This window comes from Hippoglossus hippoglossus, chromosome 8 (assembly GCF_009819705.1).
Source record: "Hippoglossus hippoglossus isolate fHipHip1 chromosome 8, fHipHip1.pri, whole genome shotgun sequence".
Lineage (NCBI taxonomy): Eukaryota > Metazoa > Chordata > Actinopteri > Pleuronectiformes > Pleuronectidae > Hippoglossus > Hippoglossus hippoglossus.
The window spans coordinates 9,252,495-9,266,819 of NC_047158.1; the positions used below are offsets into that span (position 1 = coordinate 9,252,495).

At 43.5% G+C, this 14,325-nt stretch overlaps 1 protein-coding gene across 1 annotated transcript in view; it reads right to left on the reverse strand.

Moving 5' to 3' along the window:
- rnd2 (Rho family GTPase 2) overlaps window positions 1–14,044 on the reverse strand; it is a 30,178-nt gene extending 16,134 nt beyond the window's left edge. Inside the window, exons 1-2 of the mRNA XM_034594598.1 lie at window positions 13,534–14,044; window positions 12,988–13,075 (exon numbers count right to left, since the gene is read on the reverse strand). Of these exons, the coding sequence (XP_034450489.1) occupies window positions 12,988–13,075; window positions 13,534–13,635 (190 nt within the window). The 5' untranslated portion in view covers window positions 13,636–14,044. The remainder of the gene's footprint in view (window positions 1–12,987; window positions 13,076–13,533) is intronic.
- Between the last annotated feature and the right edge of the window lie 281 nt (window positions 14,045–14,325).

The following is a 14,325-nucleotide window of genomic DNA, read 5'->3' on the forward strand; positions in this document are numbered from 1 at the left end:
TTCCAAACACATGAACAGTGCTATAATGTAACTTAACGTGTTACTGTGAGCACATGACTGCTCCCGCTAATGCAATAATTAGTTTTTTTAGTAATGACATTACAGTTAGTGGTTAGAACTGTGTTCCTTCTGTTATATTAGACTTTAACTATTTAAACAGAATTAAAACCTGCAGGTTTATCTGTCCATCCGGTCAGTTGACTCAGGAATGTCTTAAGATGGACATAGTTTTATCAGAGAGCCTTTGCTGATTTTACTTGCATCTAAATTTGCTGATTTCATTTGAACTAGTGCAGTGCCAGTTTTAAACCAGTCTGTCTGGAATGGTCTGTTTACTTGGTCTGTGGTTATTGCAGTTTTCTCTCTGAAACTGTAGAAGTGACCTGTGGCAAGTAAAGACCTGCTGCAGAACCCTGAAGCTGCACCAGCGCTGCTGCACAAAGAGCTGTTCACCTGTTTATGCAAAGTTCCATGAAGCTTCCCTCAGTAAGCAGAACCCTGAACTGGAGAATCAGACCAACAACGTTACTTACATTGATGAGGCCAAGCTGCTGCAACAGAGAGCTGGTCGCCTGTTTATTTAAAGTTTATTAATATGAAATTCATCGTGTGTCCAAATAATTCAAAATTTGACCTTGCACCTCCTTCACCCTTAACAAATCACTGATTAGAGCCGATAAGATGAATGGTTCTCGAAAAATATGTTCCAAATACAGACAGAAAGTAATTTCTTAAATTGTAGATTCAAATTTTCATGACAAATTAATTCAAATGACTTGTTTGTGTTAATTTCCGGCTTATAATGCACTATGAATCTGGATTTAGAAATCGCTCTATAGATAAATATTGTGATTATTATTATAGATCAGGTATAATGAAGGACACAGCTATGACTTAGCTATGCTTATAGAACTGCAAAGTGAGCAAAGATAGCAATGTTTTCAAATAGAGCTGCTCTATTAATTTAAAATGCTGAAGAAAAACTTTGATCCTCTTTTAATATCTAGCAAAAACTATTTTGCCCTGGTTCAGTGGCCTCTGGCAATTTGGGCATGAGCCTCTTCACTAAATGATGAGAATAATTTGCCCTGATAAGTAAAAATACTCTTTTGCCTTTAAAATAAAGAGTGGAACAGAATATCAGTGTAAAAAGCTGCATCCAGGTGAAATCTTTTAAAGCACAGAGACAGAAAATAGTCCAGTATCTAACTGTGGGTTTTTAGCATCTATCATTTATTCATTATAAAATGAAAAGCTTCAGAATCAAGTAAGAACTCTCTCGGTACAAGTGTTGTAAAGTCCATGTGCCCTTGAAGTAACTCCATTTAGGATCAATAACTTCCTGTTCAGTCAAAGGATTGTTTTCGTCGTGCCGTAGATCACGTTACTTCAGGTCAGTGGAGACAGAGGTTGCATAATTAAAGCATGCTCCCTCCGTCTCTGAATACAATGGACAAAAGCACTGCGTTAAATCCCTCGCAGGACTGTTTTATATCGCCGAGTGTATATGCAGATGAGTGTTTTGCATGTGAGGGCTGTGCAGTGTGACACACATTGGGGGATTGTGTGTCAGCTTCCCCAAGGAGCGCAGCGGGTCAGGTCCCAAGGGTGCCACCGACAAACACACTCACAGAGTTACTCACAACACAAAGCCTCGGAGGGTGGGGGTCGGAAAAAGCACAGATGTAGGCTTCTCCTTCTGTCCACTCCCTCTGTCCCCTTTCCCACTTTTCAATCCACTGAACACTTGCAGCTCTTATAACATGTACTAAGGGCAGCACCCCCCTTCACCCATGCCTCACACACTTCAACCCCTCGCTCCCCCAATCTCTTTGCCTATTGGTCGAGGCAGCTGCTGTGCTCTCCAGCCTCATTGTGTTAAGGCTCCCACCGCAGCAGCAACCCTCATCAGCCCCAATTATGCCTCTGGTCAGCTGGTAAACAATAGGAAGGGTTACAGGGTCATAACTGTTGGAATTCCCATACACGAACCCATTCAGTCACACACATGCCCACACACGTATACGCTCTCACACGGATCTATCACATCAACATGTTTTTCTTTTGTACCTATTGTATTCAGCTCTCTACCAATTTACAATGCATGTTAAATATTCAGGCTTTCAAAACCCAGGTTAAAGTATGTCAGATGACAATGTGAAAACAATGTGCTAATGTGTAAGGCGTAACTCGTAGTGCTGAACCATAGACTGTAAATAAAGATGGTCGACACGCCTCCACTTCCTCCCGCTACCTAGAAATTAGGCCAAAACTTTGCGGATACGAAAACCGCCATCTTTGCGATTAGATTGGTCCATGTCCCATCCACGAACATGGAGGAAGTGGGGTTTATAACCTATACTGCAGCCAGCCAGCAGGGGGTGATCAAGACGCTCTGGCTTCACTTTCGAAGAGCTGAAATATTTTCTATCTTTATATACAGTCAATGTGTTAAAACTATCAAGTTCAACTGTAAAGCTGAATCTGCAGCTGCCCTCAACTTAATGGTATATATATATATGTATATGTGTGTGTATATTTGTATATATATATATATATATATATATATATATATATATATGTATATATATGTATATGTGTATATATATGTATATGTGTATATATATATGTATATGTGTATATATATATATGTATATGTATATATATATATATATATATATATAGCAATATGTAAATATTTTTGTTTAAAACATTCATAAATGTACTAAGAGTATAAACAGGTTTGACCACATGTCAAAGATGTAGTTGCACTGTGCTAACCAGCTATCGGCCCCCTTTGTACCTGACAGAGGAGATAGTGAGTGACAGTCTGCCCTCAGTCCAACATGGGAGGATGAAGGAGTAGTAACTGAGTGTTGTTCTCCCTCGACCACATTCATCCACTCTTTCCTCAGGCTCAGTTTTGCTGCTCTGTTCCTCAGCCTCAAACCATGCCATCAATACATCTGCCCTGTCTCTGTGACTGGGAAGACTGGGTGATAAAAGGGCATCAGCAGTCTAACGATAACCAAAGAAAACAACCCACCAGTAACATAATCAGATTGTAAGATTATTGTAGATTATTGAACATTGCTCCCTAATCCACGCGGGTTAGTCAACATGTTGACAGATGCACTTTGCTGAGGCTGCAAGCTGACGTTATGTCAACGTGAGGGTGATGGTTGACACTTGTTTTCAGAAAGCTGTCATGTGCACTCTAATACACACGGTCACTAAAAACTTTAGGGATGGACCCAGTGGACGATGGCCCCCTGGGATTTAGTTTAGGGGAGGGGGCGTGGACGTAAGAGTGCAATTTCTTGTTCCTAACAATAGGGGCAAGAAATATATGCTGCCTCCAATTTATTTAGAGTACAGTTGGCCAATTCTACATCTTTTAAACCAAAACTAGAGGGTATGTACGCAGATTCTTTAAATGCTGTTGAATCCACTATAAAAGGCAATCGACTCCTTTCCTGATATCCATAGAAGAGTCTGCCTCGTCACAAACGTGCTGGAAACCAACGCGTCGGAAACCTTGCTGCCTTGCCAGCGGTGAAAATGACACATGGACATTGTTCCCAAGATGTAAAAAAAAAACAATAAGTACACAAATGTTCACCGCTATATTTACGCATCAATGTCAACCCTCAAAACTATACAAAAAGAAGAAGACAGAATTAGCACGTTCACTTTACTGCAGAGCCATTTGACCTGGGAGTAAACGCCTGTTCCATTGCAGAGAAAAGCCAGATGGTAGCGGGTGTTGGGGAGTTTTCTGACCAGTTGAATAAAAGCTTAAGGTTACGTTTTTTTCACTAATTAACTTCAATTCAAAGCACAAATTAGTTTATACACTGTGTCCTTGATATATAAGTGAAAATATGGCATGAATGTAGACGTACTGTAATGAAGACGAATGCTAACTTGATTTAAACCTGAATTGATGATGTATGGTTTTGACCTTCTGTGATTTACTTTGTTTTTGATTCCATTCAGCGTGTCCTCTTCTGTGTGTTGTCTTTGTACTTTGAAATATATTTTCAAGAAAAAAATCTGTTGAAAAAGGTCAATACTGAAAGAAAATAGAAAGATGGTGTCATTTCTATCAAATGAAAATTGAAATATCACGTAATGGTAACAATCTCAGTATTGTGCGTCCCTAATATAAATTTCTGCCCAGGAGTATTTCTGTTTTCTTTTCTGCTTGCAAACAAAACGGTTAAAATCAACATTTTATCCTTTGAATTCCTCTGTCAGTCAATTTAAAAGCTAAATTCTCCTGTGTTAGCGGCGCGGCATGGCGAGGTTTAAGACGAGGCTTGTAATCTGACTCATAGTGAGCTCATCAAAAGCCTTAAGTCCTCTTTTCTTTACAAAGTACCAAAAGACTGCTTTTAATTCTGTCCAGGGAACGTTCAGTCCCTAATATTCCAATGGTACATTAACTAAAGTAAAAGCCATATACGGCCTATCTGCAGTGTGCAGTGCTGCTCAGCAGTGGACATGCCATTTAAGCAGATTATACACTTTCGCCTGCTGCTCCGCGTTAAGCTGACAGTACATGGAGGCTGAGATGTGGTGAAGGAATGTGTGGTGGCTCCCAGCTCATAGCTGTATCCATGGTTTCATTCCTAGCCTCTCCTGATAGAGATAAGAGATCACAAACTCTGCGGAGCTGTATCCTCCGAGGCCTCCCAGAAGTGCTTGTTTTATGGGCGGGGGGACATTTGGGCTGTTCAGGACATTTAGTATCCATGTAAAACGAGGCAGAACAGGGGCTGAATGTCAGGCTGCACTGTGTGTGGGAATAGGTGTCTTTACAAGTGTGTGTGTGTGTGTGTGTGTTTCACCGTGTCACTAAGGAGAGCAGATATTCTGTGGTAATTACAGCCTGTGTGTTCTTGTCAGCGCGGCTGGCTGGCATTCATGCAGCACTTCTGCCCACCCCCTGCTAAGCACTGCCCCTGAATGCTGGTGACCTCAGCGCAGCGCTCCAGCAGCCACCTTGGCTAATGGCTTATCAGAGACGGGAAAGAAGGAGCAGAGGATAAAAAAGATAGCACAGACAAAACTGGCGACCCACCCCCAGAGAAGTTATGTGATGCACTCCTGTTTCCTTTGTTTCTTTCTTTTTCTCTTATAGCCGCTGCAGCGTGTGTGCAGCCATTTCCTCTTCAGCTCGTTGACCCTTTGTGTAATAGTGTGAGAGCAGGAGTCACAGAGTGCTGAGCTCCAGGGATGGAGCACAGCTGCTTGGCCGCTCAAGAACCAAGACATCCAGCCCAGCAGCGAGGACTGTCGGCTCTCACAACCCCTCTCAGAGAGTCAGGGTGCAATCAAGTGCAGCACCGTGCACGAGAACACCAGTATTCAAGGAGTTTGGAGCATAGAGAACATTTACAATGAGGGAAAGTAGACAACGGAAATACCTAACACATAAGGGATGTGTTCGTAAATGTCAAAATAATTATAGAATATTTATTAAATTAGGTATGCAGGCATATGCTTTGTTTAGCTGTAACATACATTTCAAATACTGTTTTAATGGGAAACCTGGACATTTAAGACTTTTAAAGGCAAATGGTCATTCCATGTACATTCTAATTTATGTATTATTCAGACTTGAAATATATTTATTTGCATTAAATAGGGAGTAAATAATAGCATAAATGGAATTATAATATTCAGTTTTACAATGCTACCCTCACTCATCCAGATCGAGATCAGTTCAGAAGTCTCTAAACTCCTAAATGTGTATAATTTACAACACAGTGACACACAAACACTGCTGATCCCCTTCGACACACACGGCATTCGTCTCTAAAACATCTTTGTGGGTCTAACGAATGACCGTAATCTGTGGGATTATCAGACTCAGCCTGCCTACAGGGCAGAGGCTACGGGCTCAACTCAAATCTGACGCCGAGGGCTGAGAGTCGGGGAGGGGGCCGGATGATATTCTCAGTGGTCCTGCTGCCAAAGAACAGAGATTGAAGACTTGGCACAAAGGCACAAGTTTATCTCCTACCCTCGCAAAAATCCAACATGGCAATCACAAGTCAAAGAGCATTACAACAAGCTTAACTCGGTGCTCAACTGTTCCAGTGCTCACACTTCAGCCATCGACATTGAAAAAGGGAAACATCCATTAATTTTTTTATAAAAACACTAGCACCATGCAGACTGTCACTCCTTACGTGTGTTTTCATGCTTCTAGAAGACTTAAAGTCTTCAGTCAAGTGGTTCTGTGGCGCTGCACAGCAGTGCTTTGAGCTACATGCCACTGTCGGCATGGCAACATGCTGGGTGTCTTCTGGGTTTTTGTCTGTTGGTCGGACAGAATTAGAAAACTGAAGACGTCACTTTGGGCTCTGGCGTCATTTTCACACCTCAAAGTCTGAAACATAGTTCATGTCTTTGTTACATTGTTCACATTTGATCCAGTTAGGTTTGGTTTCACATTGTAATTTAGGGAGCAGACGAAAAAGACTTTTGTAAGACACACGTGCGTCCTGTCGTCTTCACCTACATGGACTGTTGATTGGTTTGTGAATGTGCAAGCATCAAACACATTGTCAATTCAGGGATTGTATTCGCTAACCTTTTAGGATAAAGTGCATTAAAAGAAGTAGTCTCTCTATGAATGGAGAAAATTAATGAATCCATTCATTCCTTTTTTTAGTATTGAAGATATTACTCAAGATATTATTACCAGTAAAATTTACTTCCTCATAGATCAAACATTATATCATCGGAGCTGAAGAGAGCAAGCAATACTGAGAGACACTTCTGCATCTTTGTCTTCTGTTTCTTAATGTTTATTCAGTGTCAACTTCCTACATATGGTCCCAAAGTCCAAACTATTTTTAAAAAAGTGTTTTCACACAGCAAACAAACCAAACCATGGTTCTTGTTGATCCAGACTGAGACCACCTCTTTTATTTGAACAGAATTTCGGTGCATTGATCCGAGGAACATTTCACACCTGTTATTTTGGTTCAGACTAGACTGAAAAGTCCGAGGGGTCTGGACCAAACAAGGTACGTGTGAAAGCGCACTGAGAAATTGTAATTGGCAGTTTTTCACAATTTTCTTATATTTTCTTCATAAATTAATAAATACTAAAAAAGGAATCCTCAAATGAATCAATAATGAAACTCTAGTAAGCCTCATTGAGAACCATTACTTTTTTAGGTGTAAGGATTTACTGGTTCATAAAAGCAGGGATTTTCCAAATTTCTTCAGTGTATGTGTTTATTTTATCATTGGGACAGAAATTGTTATTTTAAGTTCCAGCTTTTCCCAAACTTTCCTCTTCTGTTTACTCATTACCCAAAACTGTCATGCAGGCATCTCCCCCCCCCCCCCCCCCCCCCCCCAGCCTGCTACGCATAATCAAAACCGGTTTCGTTTAGTCAGTTATTGCCCTGGGCAGGTAAGGCAAAGGAGCGAGAGCAGCGCTCAGGGTGCTTGGCTCTGTGCAGACATTCAGGCTTGTGAACAGCAGGTGCAAGGATGTCGTCATCCTCCTTTCAGGGGGCTGACAAAAATAAATAAAAGTTGTATTTACAGTGTTTGGTTGAATGTGTAACTGCCTTTCCAGCAGGTTGAAACCACCTGAACAGCATGTATTTCTTGAATTGTTCAGAGGAGAGAGAAGGAAAACGAAAATGTAGCTTTTTTAATAATTTAACACAGTCTAACATTACAGTAGGGATTCAGAGAGGCCAAAAAGCAAAACAGGCAGAGTAGACAATATTATCTCCTGTGGTCAACATGCTCGCTACTCAGATCCAATCAGGTCTGATAGCACTGAGCAGTGAGCTGTAGGTTTGAGGGCGGAGGAGGGGGGGACTGTTGATTTTATTTCTGCTCCGTGTAGTGGTTGTAGTTCACTCATCCTCTATTAAAAATTAATCAAGCGGAACGTGTCGAGGAACGGAAAGCCCACTGAACTCAGCGTGTTTTTACAGGCCTCTGGATGCCCTACTGGTCCAGTGCGCTAAGAATGTGGAGTTTAAAGAACATAGAGTAACCAGGAATGTTGGAGAGTCTGTGTGAGAGGAGGGAGAGAGCGCCGGGTGCTGCGATTCAGAGTGAGTGCTGGCACTGGCGTTACACACTCGCACCATCTTGTTATCGAAACTCGTGTCAAAACAATCACACCTTTGACTGCCGTGACAAATGAGTCAGAAGCACACGCTAAAGACGTCCGTGACAAATTCATTCGAGCAGTGATTATATTGAAGAGAAATACTCTGTGATGCTGCTCCAAAAAAATATTCTGCTTCCTATAAGTGATTGTGCAGCAAAAATAGTGCTTCAAGCTGTAGCCAGGTCACGGAAGCTTTTATATTTATTGTTTTCAACAGCCGGTGTCAGGCAGGTTCTACTGCAGGAAAAATCCTCCTCTGCTCGGCAAGCCATGCGTTTCATGTTCCCAGCAGCAGAAACAGCAAAAGTAAATAGAGAAAACGGGCAGTAAGAATGTGAAGCAATAGCTGATCAGACGGCAAGACTCAAACTCCCCCCGCACAACTTCTCAGGATGAAAGTGATGAGCATGTGGTTTCAATGACAAGTGATTTCTGGGAAGTCGAGTGCAAAAGCACCGCAGCACGAGAGAGATTAGTGCAAAGATGTCAGTAAAAGACGAAGAGGAAAACAAGATTCCTGCGGATTGCCTCGCTGTAGCATGACTAAACAGAATGAAAGAGTTTCAGTTTTCATCTGAGACACAGGTCAGGCATTAGTGAGGCAGCAGTGAAACAGACGGAGAAGTGAAAGTACTCCGGTGTGAACTTTGGGGAAACCCAGCTAGTCCTGACTTGGATTTGTAAGAAACTGCCAGCACAAATCTCTTAGAGGGTTATTAGTCTGAGGCCAAGGCAGAGGAAAGTGTTCCCAGGCACCCTGGCCATATTGGGAAGAGGGCAAGAGTGCATCAGTGCCTCAGGCTCAGTAAAACCCCAGACTGGCTGACTGGCAATGGGCCCCATGAGCATGGACAGTAATAACTAATGGCCCTTAGACAAGTTATCACCAACCACTGACACTGAGCAATCGTTTAGTGATAGCTGACGCTAACGTTTGTTTAGAGGTTTCTTTAAAAGTCATCTGAGATGCATGCTATGTTTCAATTTGTGTACTTCCATACTTAACACTTGTTCCTGTGATTGTATAAGTTCACAATGACAATTATAGCAACTGACACTTACTCCCATACTCAAAATAGTCAAAATGAGAAAAAAAAAAATTTAGCATGACTATTAGCTTGGTCCATGCTCCATCTGCTAACATGAAGGAGGCAGGGACACATATGACCCATATTATAGCCAGTCACCAGGGGGCGATCAAGATGATTCGGCTTCACTTTTGGGGAGTCGTGTCATCCATCTTTATATACAATCTACAAACTGATGTTTCCTGTTAGAAAAACAGCAACAGAGACATACTGTACAATGTTTAAACAGACTTCACCATCCATCACTATGAGGCTGCTCATTTGTACAACATACAGTACATGCTGATGCATGCAGTGGTTTCTCTCATTTGAATTCCATTCAGTCACTTTCTAATTGGCTTAATTCTCCAGATGGTGTGGACTGAATGCAGGGCAGAATACAAAGCGCAGCCGAAAGTTGCCCTCTGTTTCCCAGAAGCCAGAAGGACTGTCCCTGTTTCTGTTTAATGCTTCTTAAAATACTCATTCCTCCAGGGAACGCAACACAAACACGCACGTGCACAAGGACACAGATTCGAATTCAGCAATGATCTCAAATAAATGAACACCTCACCCACCCTGCAAGGCACGAGCCTCGCGGAAGAATCGGAATTAATGAGACCCAACTAATCAATGCCAGATTTCCATGCAGCAACAATGAATGCTGGGAGCTTTTTTAATGGCAGTACACATCTAACCACGACGGAGAAATGAATGTGAACCAGGCGAGACACAAGCTGTTTAAATAGCCTCGCCTCGGATAGCGATCAATAATGCTTTGTGAACGGAGCCAGACCGCAGCAGGCAGACTTCGCCAGCAATTAAAAAGGAGACGATTCTTTATGAGTGGAGGCTGAAAGCTTTGTTGTTACAAAAAAAAGACACAACAGCTGTATATCTGGGGTGGAATGGGTTGTGGCTTATTGGAAGAACAAGTGGAGGATTGACTGATGCAAATGTCGAGTCAAAGTGGATGGTAATTACGCCACCAGAAAGTGACACAGTGAAAAATCATTTGCACATTATCTGAAAATAGCAGGTGCTGGAAGCTCGGCGACGTTCTGTACGCAGGTCCTGCGATGGCTTCAGCTGGTGGTGGGTAGTTTTGTTGAGCGGCACGAGGAGTAAAGTTCTCTGGGCGTCGCTTCTGATTTGGCACGCAGCGACTATTCCGTTTCCCTGTTCCCTTCAAAAGGTCAGCGCTGTCAAGATGTACTGCAAGTGGCCTCACAGAGTGAATCCACAGGTCAAATTTTACCGAGGCTCGACTCTGTGCCAAAGCATGTCACACATCCACTTCACATCTGCAGAGTAAAGCCACCGACCGCAGCAAGTCCCCCTGAAATGCATTGATTTCAGGCTATATCCATACTACAATGTTTTCATTTGAAAAGGCATTAAGTCTTCTATGGACACACCAGCTGTCCACACTGCTCAATAGGTTTAGAGCCGCTAACACGGAGAAGTCTTGAAACGCTACTTAAACCCTGTTAAGGTTAGAAAACTACGGCTCTGCATTTTAGTCTGGACGGGCAGAAACAGAGAAAACGATGAGGTGGACACACAACCGCTTGCGGATTGGGTCTTTTCGGTCACGACATCGCCTTCGCTGATTCGTCAGGCTTTTATCACATGATCCCCTTCCAGAAGAAAACAACCGGCATTAGCCTCGGCTACCAGTGTAGAAAGCAACATAGATAATCAGTTATGAGTGTTGCTGACCCTATTTGTATTTGCTTAGGAGACAAACTATTATTCGAGCAATTCACATGTCCAGGGGGGGATGCGCATGCCAAGTGTCATGGGAGTGGTCACAGGATTCGTGTTTTCAGGTGTGTTGGTATGGACGGGGATTAAACCTCGTACACAACCAAGTCATGTGGACAGAGATCATTGTGGTTTGAAAACAAAGCAGTATGGATGTAGCCTCAGTCAGAAATGTCTCTCTTGTCAATGATGGTGTGAACGAGCCTTAAGTGCACGGCCACTAAAGTGAAGCTGCTGCTTCTACAGTAAATGAAAGAAGAAAAAGAAAGTAAGCAATAAAAAAGAAAATCAGGTTCCTAAAGAGCAACGATGGGAGACATGCTGTTTTCTTCAGATGAAAGCTTTTTTCATCTAAATGTGAGCCAATTATTTATCTTGTTGAGAGAAAATATGAACATCTGTGTTGAGAATCTATGAAAAATGCTTCACCTTACAAGGACCTCTGAACACACACACACACAGTAGCACACATGCTTACCAAACACACACACACACACACACACTTGCCCTGTGGGTTGGGTGACGTCATGTTTGTTTGTGGGGTGGGCGGCTCCTGACTGAAGATTAAAGGCTCACACTGCCAAAGGTGGTTTAGGCTTTTTAAAGATGGACAGAAGCAAAACATTCCCAGTGCATCATTAGGCTGCTACAGCCCAGAGATAAGGAACTCCTCAAGTTGCCGTGGCCCTGAGCCCCGGAGGACCCCGACCCCCCCTGACTGACAGGCTCGAGCTGATTTACTCTCCGAGTCAACATGAGGTCAGAGTAAAAACAACATTCTTTTGTCGGCCAACACAAAAAAAATACTCCCACCATCTCTTTTCCTGTAGATCGTTTTAGGTTTGGGAATGTTTATGTGTGAGAGGAGGAATTCTCCCACATTCAGCCCTCTGACCGGTCCGCCATGTTGACGGTCTGATGGCTGGCACGAGCCTCTGGCCTGAGACGCCTGCGATGAGATGCAGAGTCTCGGAGCAGCTGAGAGCCAGTAAATCCATTCACGCTGACAGGACTGGGAAGAAAGTAGAGCAGGGACTGGAGTCTCACTGGTGATACTCACTGCCTGCTGGCCAAGAGTATACTTCCTCAGCAAGACGTGAATTTATACAATGAAGCTCAATCACGCAAAAGGTCACTGACCAGACAGAGTATAGGGTGATTTGTTTTCAGGGAAAGCCCCTGTCATGACGTGGATTCTTCTCTATATGGATTAAAATGTTTTTTACACTGGCATCACTTCAGAATATAAGCTAAATTAAATTTGACGGTTTTTTTTAATGCCTTGAGAATTTTATTCAGGGTGGAAAAGCCCCTGAAACCACGAGTTACTAAAAACTTTGATGAAGTTGATGAATGAATTTCTTTCTGGGTTAGAGGGCAGCTGAGAAAACTCTAGGGACTTTACTCTCTTTACATGAATAATTCTCTGATAAAAGACGAAGGAAACTTAATATCAGAGTTGAGGAGTCTTCCCCAGATAAGCAGACAGCACGTCTCATGTCCAAAAACCCAATACATTTGTCTTTCTTGGATCAAAATGCTTAAACAGTTAGGGCAGTTACTGTTCCCCCTCAGGCACATCCTGTCTGAATTATCCACGCCTTCGCCCATTTATCCACCCCCCCCCCACTCACAGTTGCCTGACCCTGCGGCCAGAGCATGGGAAGAAGAATTGAGCCACACACAGTGGACAGCACAGGGTGGAAAGCAAACGCAGGAGACAGGAGGGAGACGAGGCTGGCACCGACGTTTCTGGCAAAGACAACAGTCGTAAACAAGCAGATGCCACAAGCTGAGAGAAAAAAAATACAAAAGACATTCACCTGAAGCTGAGTGTGTCAGAGGAAATAGTCAAAGAGAGGACTGCTGGACAAGTTGGAGAAGGGAAGGCAGCAGTCCTATAGGGACAAGGCCCCTCAGGGCCGGGGAGTGGATGGGTTTTGACGTGAGCCTTTTCTAAGAGATGCTACAGACAGAGATGGGAAATTGTCTTACCTGACGTGTCCCACATATTCAGCTCAATCCGCTGCTTGTCGATCTCGAAGCTGGCCGTGTAGTTTTCAAACACAGTGGGGACGTAGTTCTGAAAACAAGGCATTTAGTTCAGTTATCCAGTTAAGAGGGTCAGGATAATCCTGTGTTTGCACATCCACAGGCCTCTGAACTGGCGGGGATATGACACAGCTGTCACATAAAACTCTGGCACAGACACATTTCACATAAAACCTGCTCCTGCAAATTCCTTTTTTGGGGGGGATATTATAGAAATATAGAGTCTGTAGCACAGGCCTTAAAGTTTTATGTGCAGACACAAACACAGTAAAAGTTAATTGAGGCATTACAGGACTATTATTCAGATTTCCTCTCCTTCTGTTCTCCCTCTCTCTCTCCTGTTTGCTGTCTGTGGTCAGGTGTATGTAACCTGCAGAACAAGTGGAGAAGTTGAGCTGCACAATAATACACGTTAATGACGGGGCTCATCGCTCATTCACAAACTCTCTCCTTCTCTCTAGGGAATTCAAAAAATCGGACTTTTCTCACCTCTGGGTAACAGTCCTTGGCGAAAACGTGCAGGAGAGCGGTCTTCCCACACTGCGTGTCCCCCACCACCACGATCTTACAGCGGCTGCCTAGGCTGTCCATGGTTTGTCCGTCAGAGGTGTGTTCTTGACGCGGGGATGGATCGCACCCAGCATCCGACTCGGACCAGACGAGACGCAGCGGAAACCGAGAATGGGGAGAGACTGATCGGATACATGCGCCGTGCCGCCGGTGCGCTCTATCCAGCTCCTCCTGTCCGACGCGCAGCGCTGCGCTCTGCTCCGCTTCTCCCTCACTGAGTCCGCGTGTGTGAGGCTCCGCGACCAGACACCCCGCAGCCAGGACGCGCACACGCACACGCGCAGGCACGGCCCTCCCTGGAAAACTCCGCTACTTTGATTATGCTGGCCACGCCCTCCTGGTACTCACGCCCGAGTCACATCAGCCAAGTTTGACATGAGGCTGCTCACATGGGAAATAAAAGAGTGTGGAGGACACTTTGTCCACAGGCAGCGCGTCCTCTTTGTTTGTCCCTCTCACATGACATCACTGTAACATCAGTGAAGAGGTTAAGAACTCTGCAGGACACAAAGTGTTAATGGAGACAATTCTCGCTCCTGTTCTAATCTCATAAGATCTTTTTTTCTTCTTGGCACATGAGCTGAGGACATCTGAAAACATGGGAGGATAAAGATGGTAAAAGAAACAGCTGAGTCTGCTGCTGTGGAGTCAAATATAAGAACACGACTTTTTATCTTTAGATTTAAAAAATAAAGATTTACTGTCAGGTTT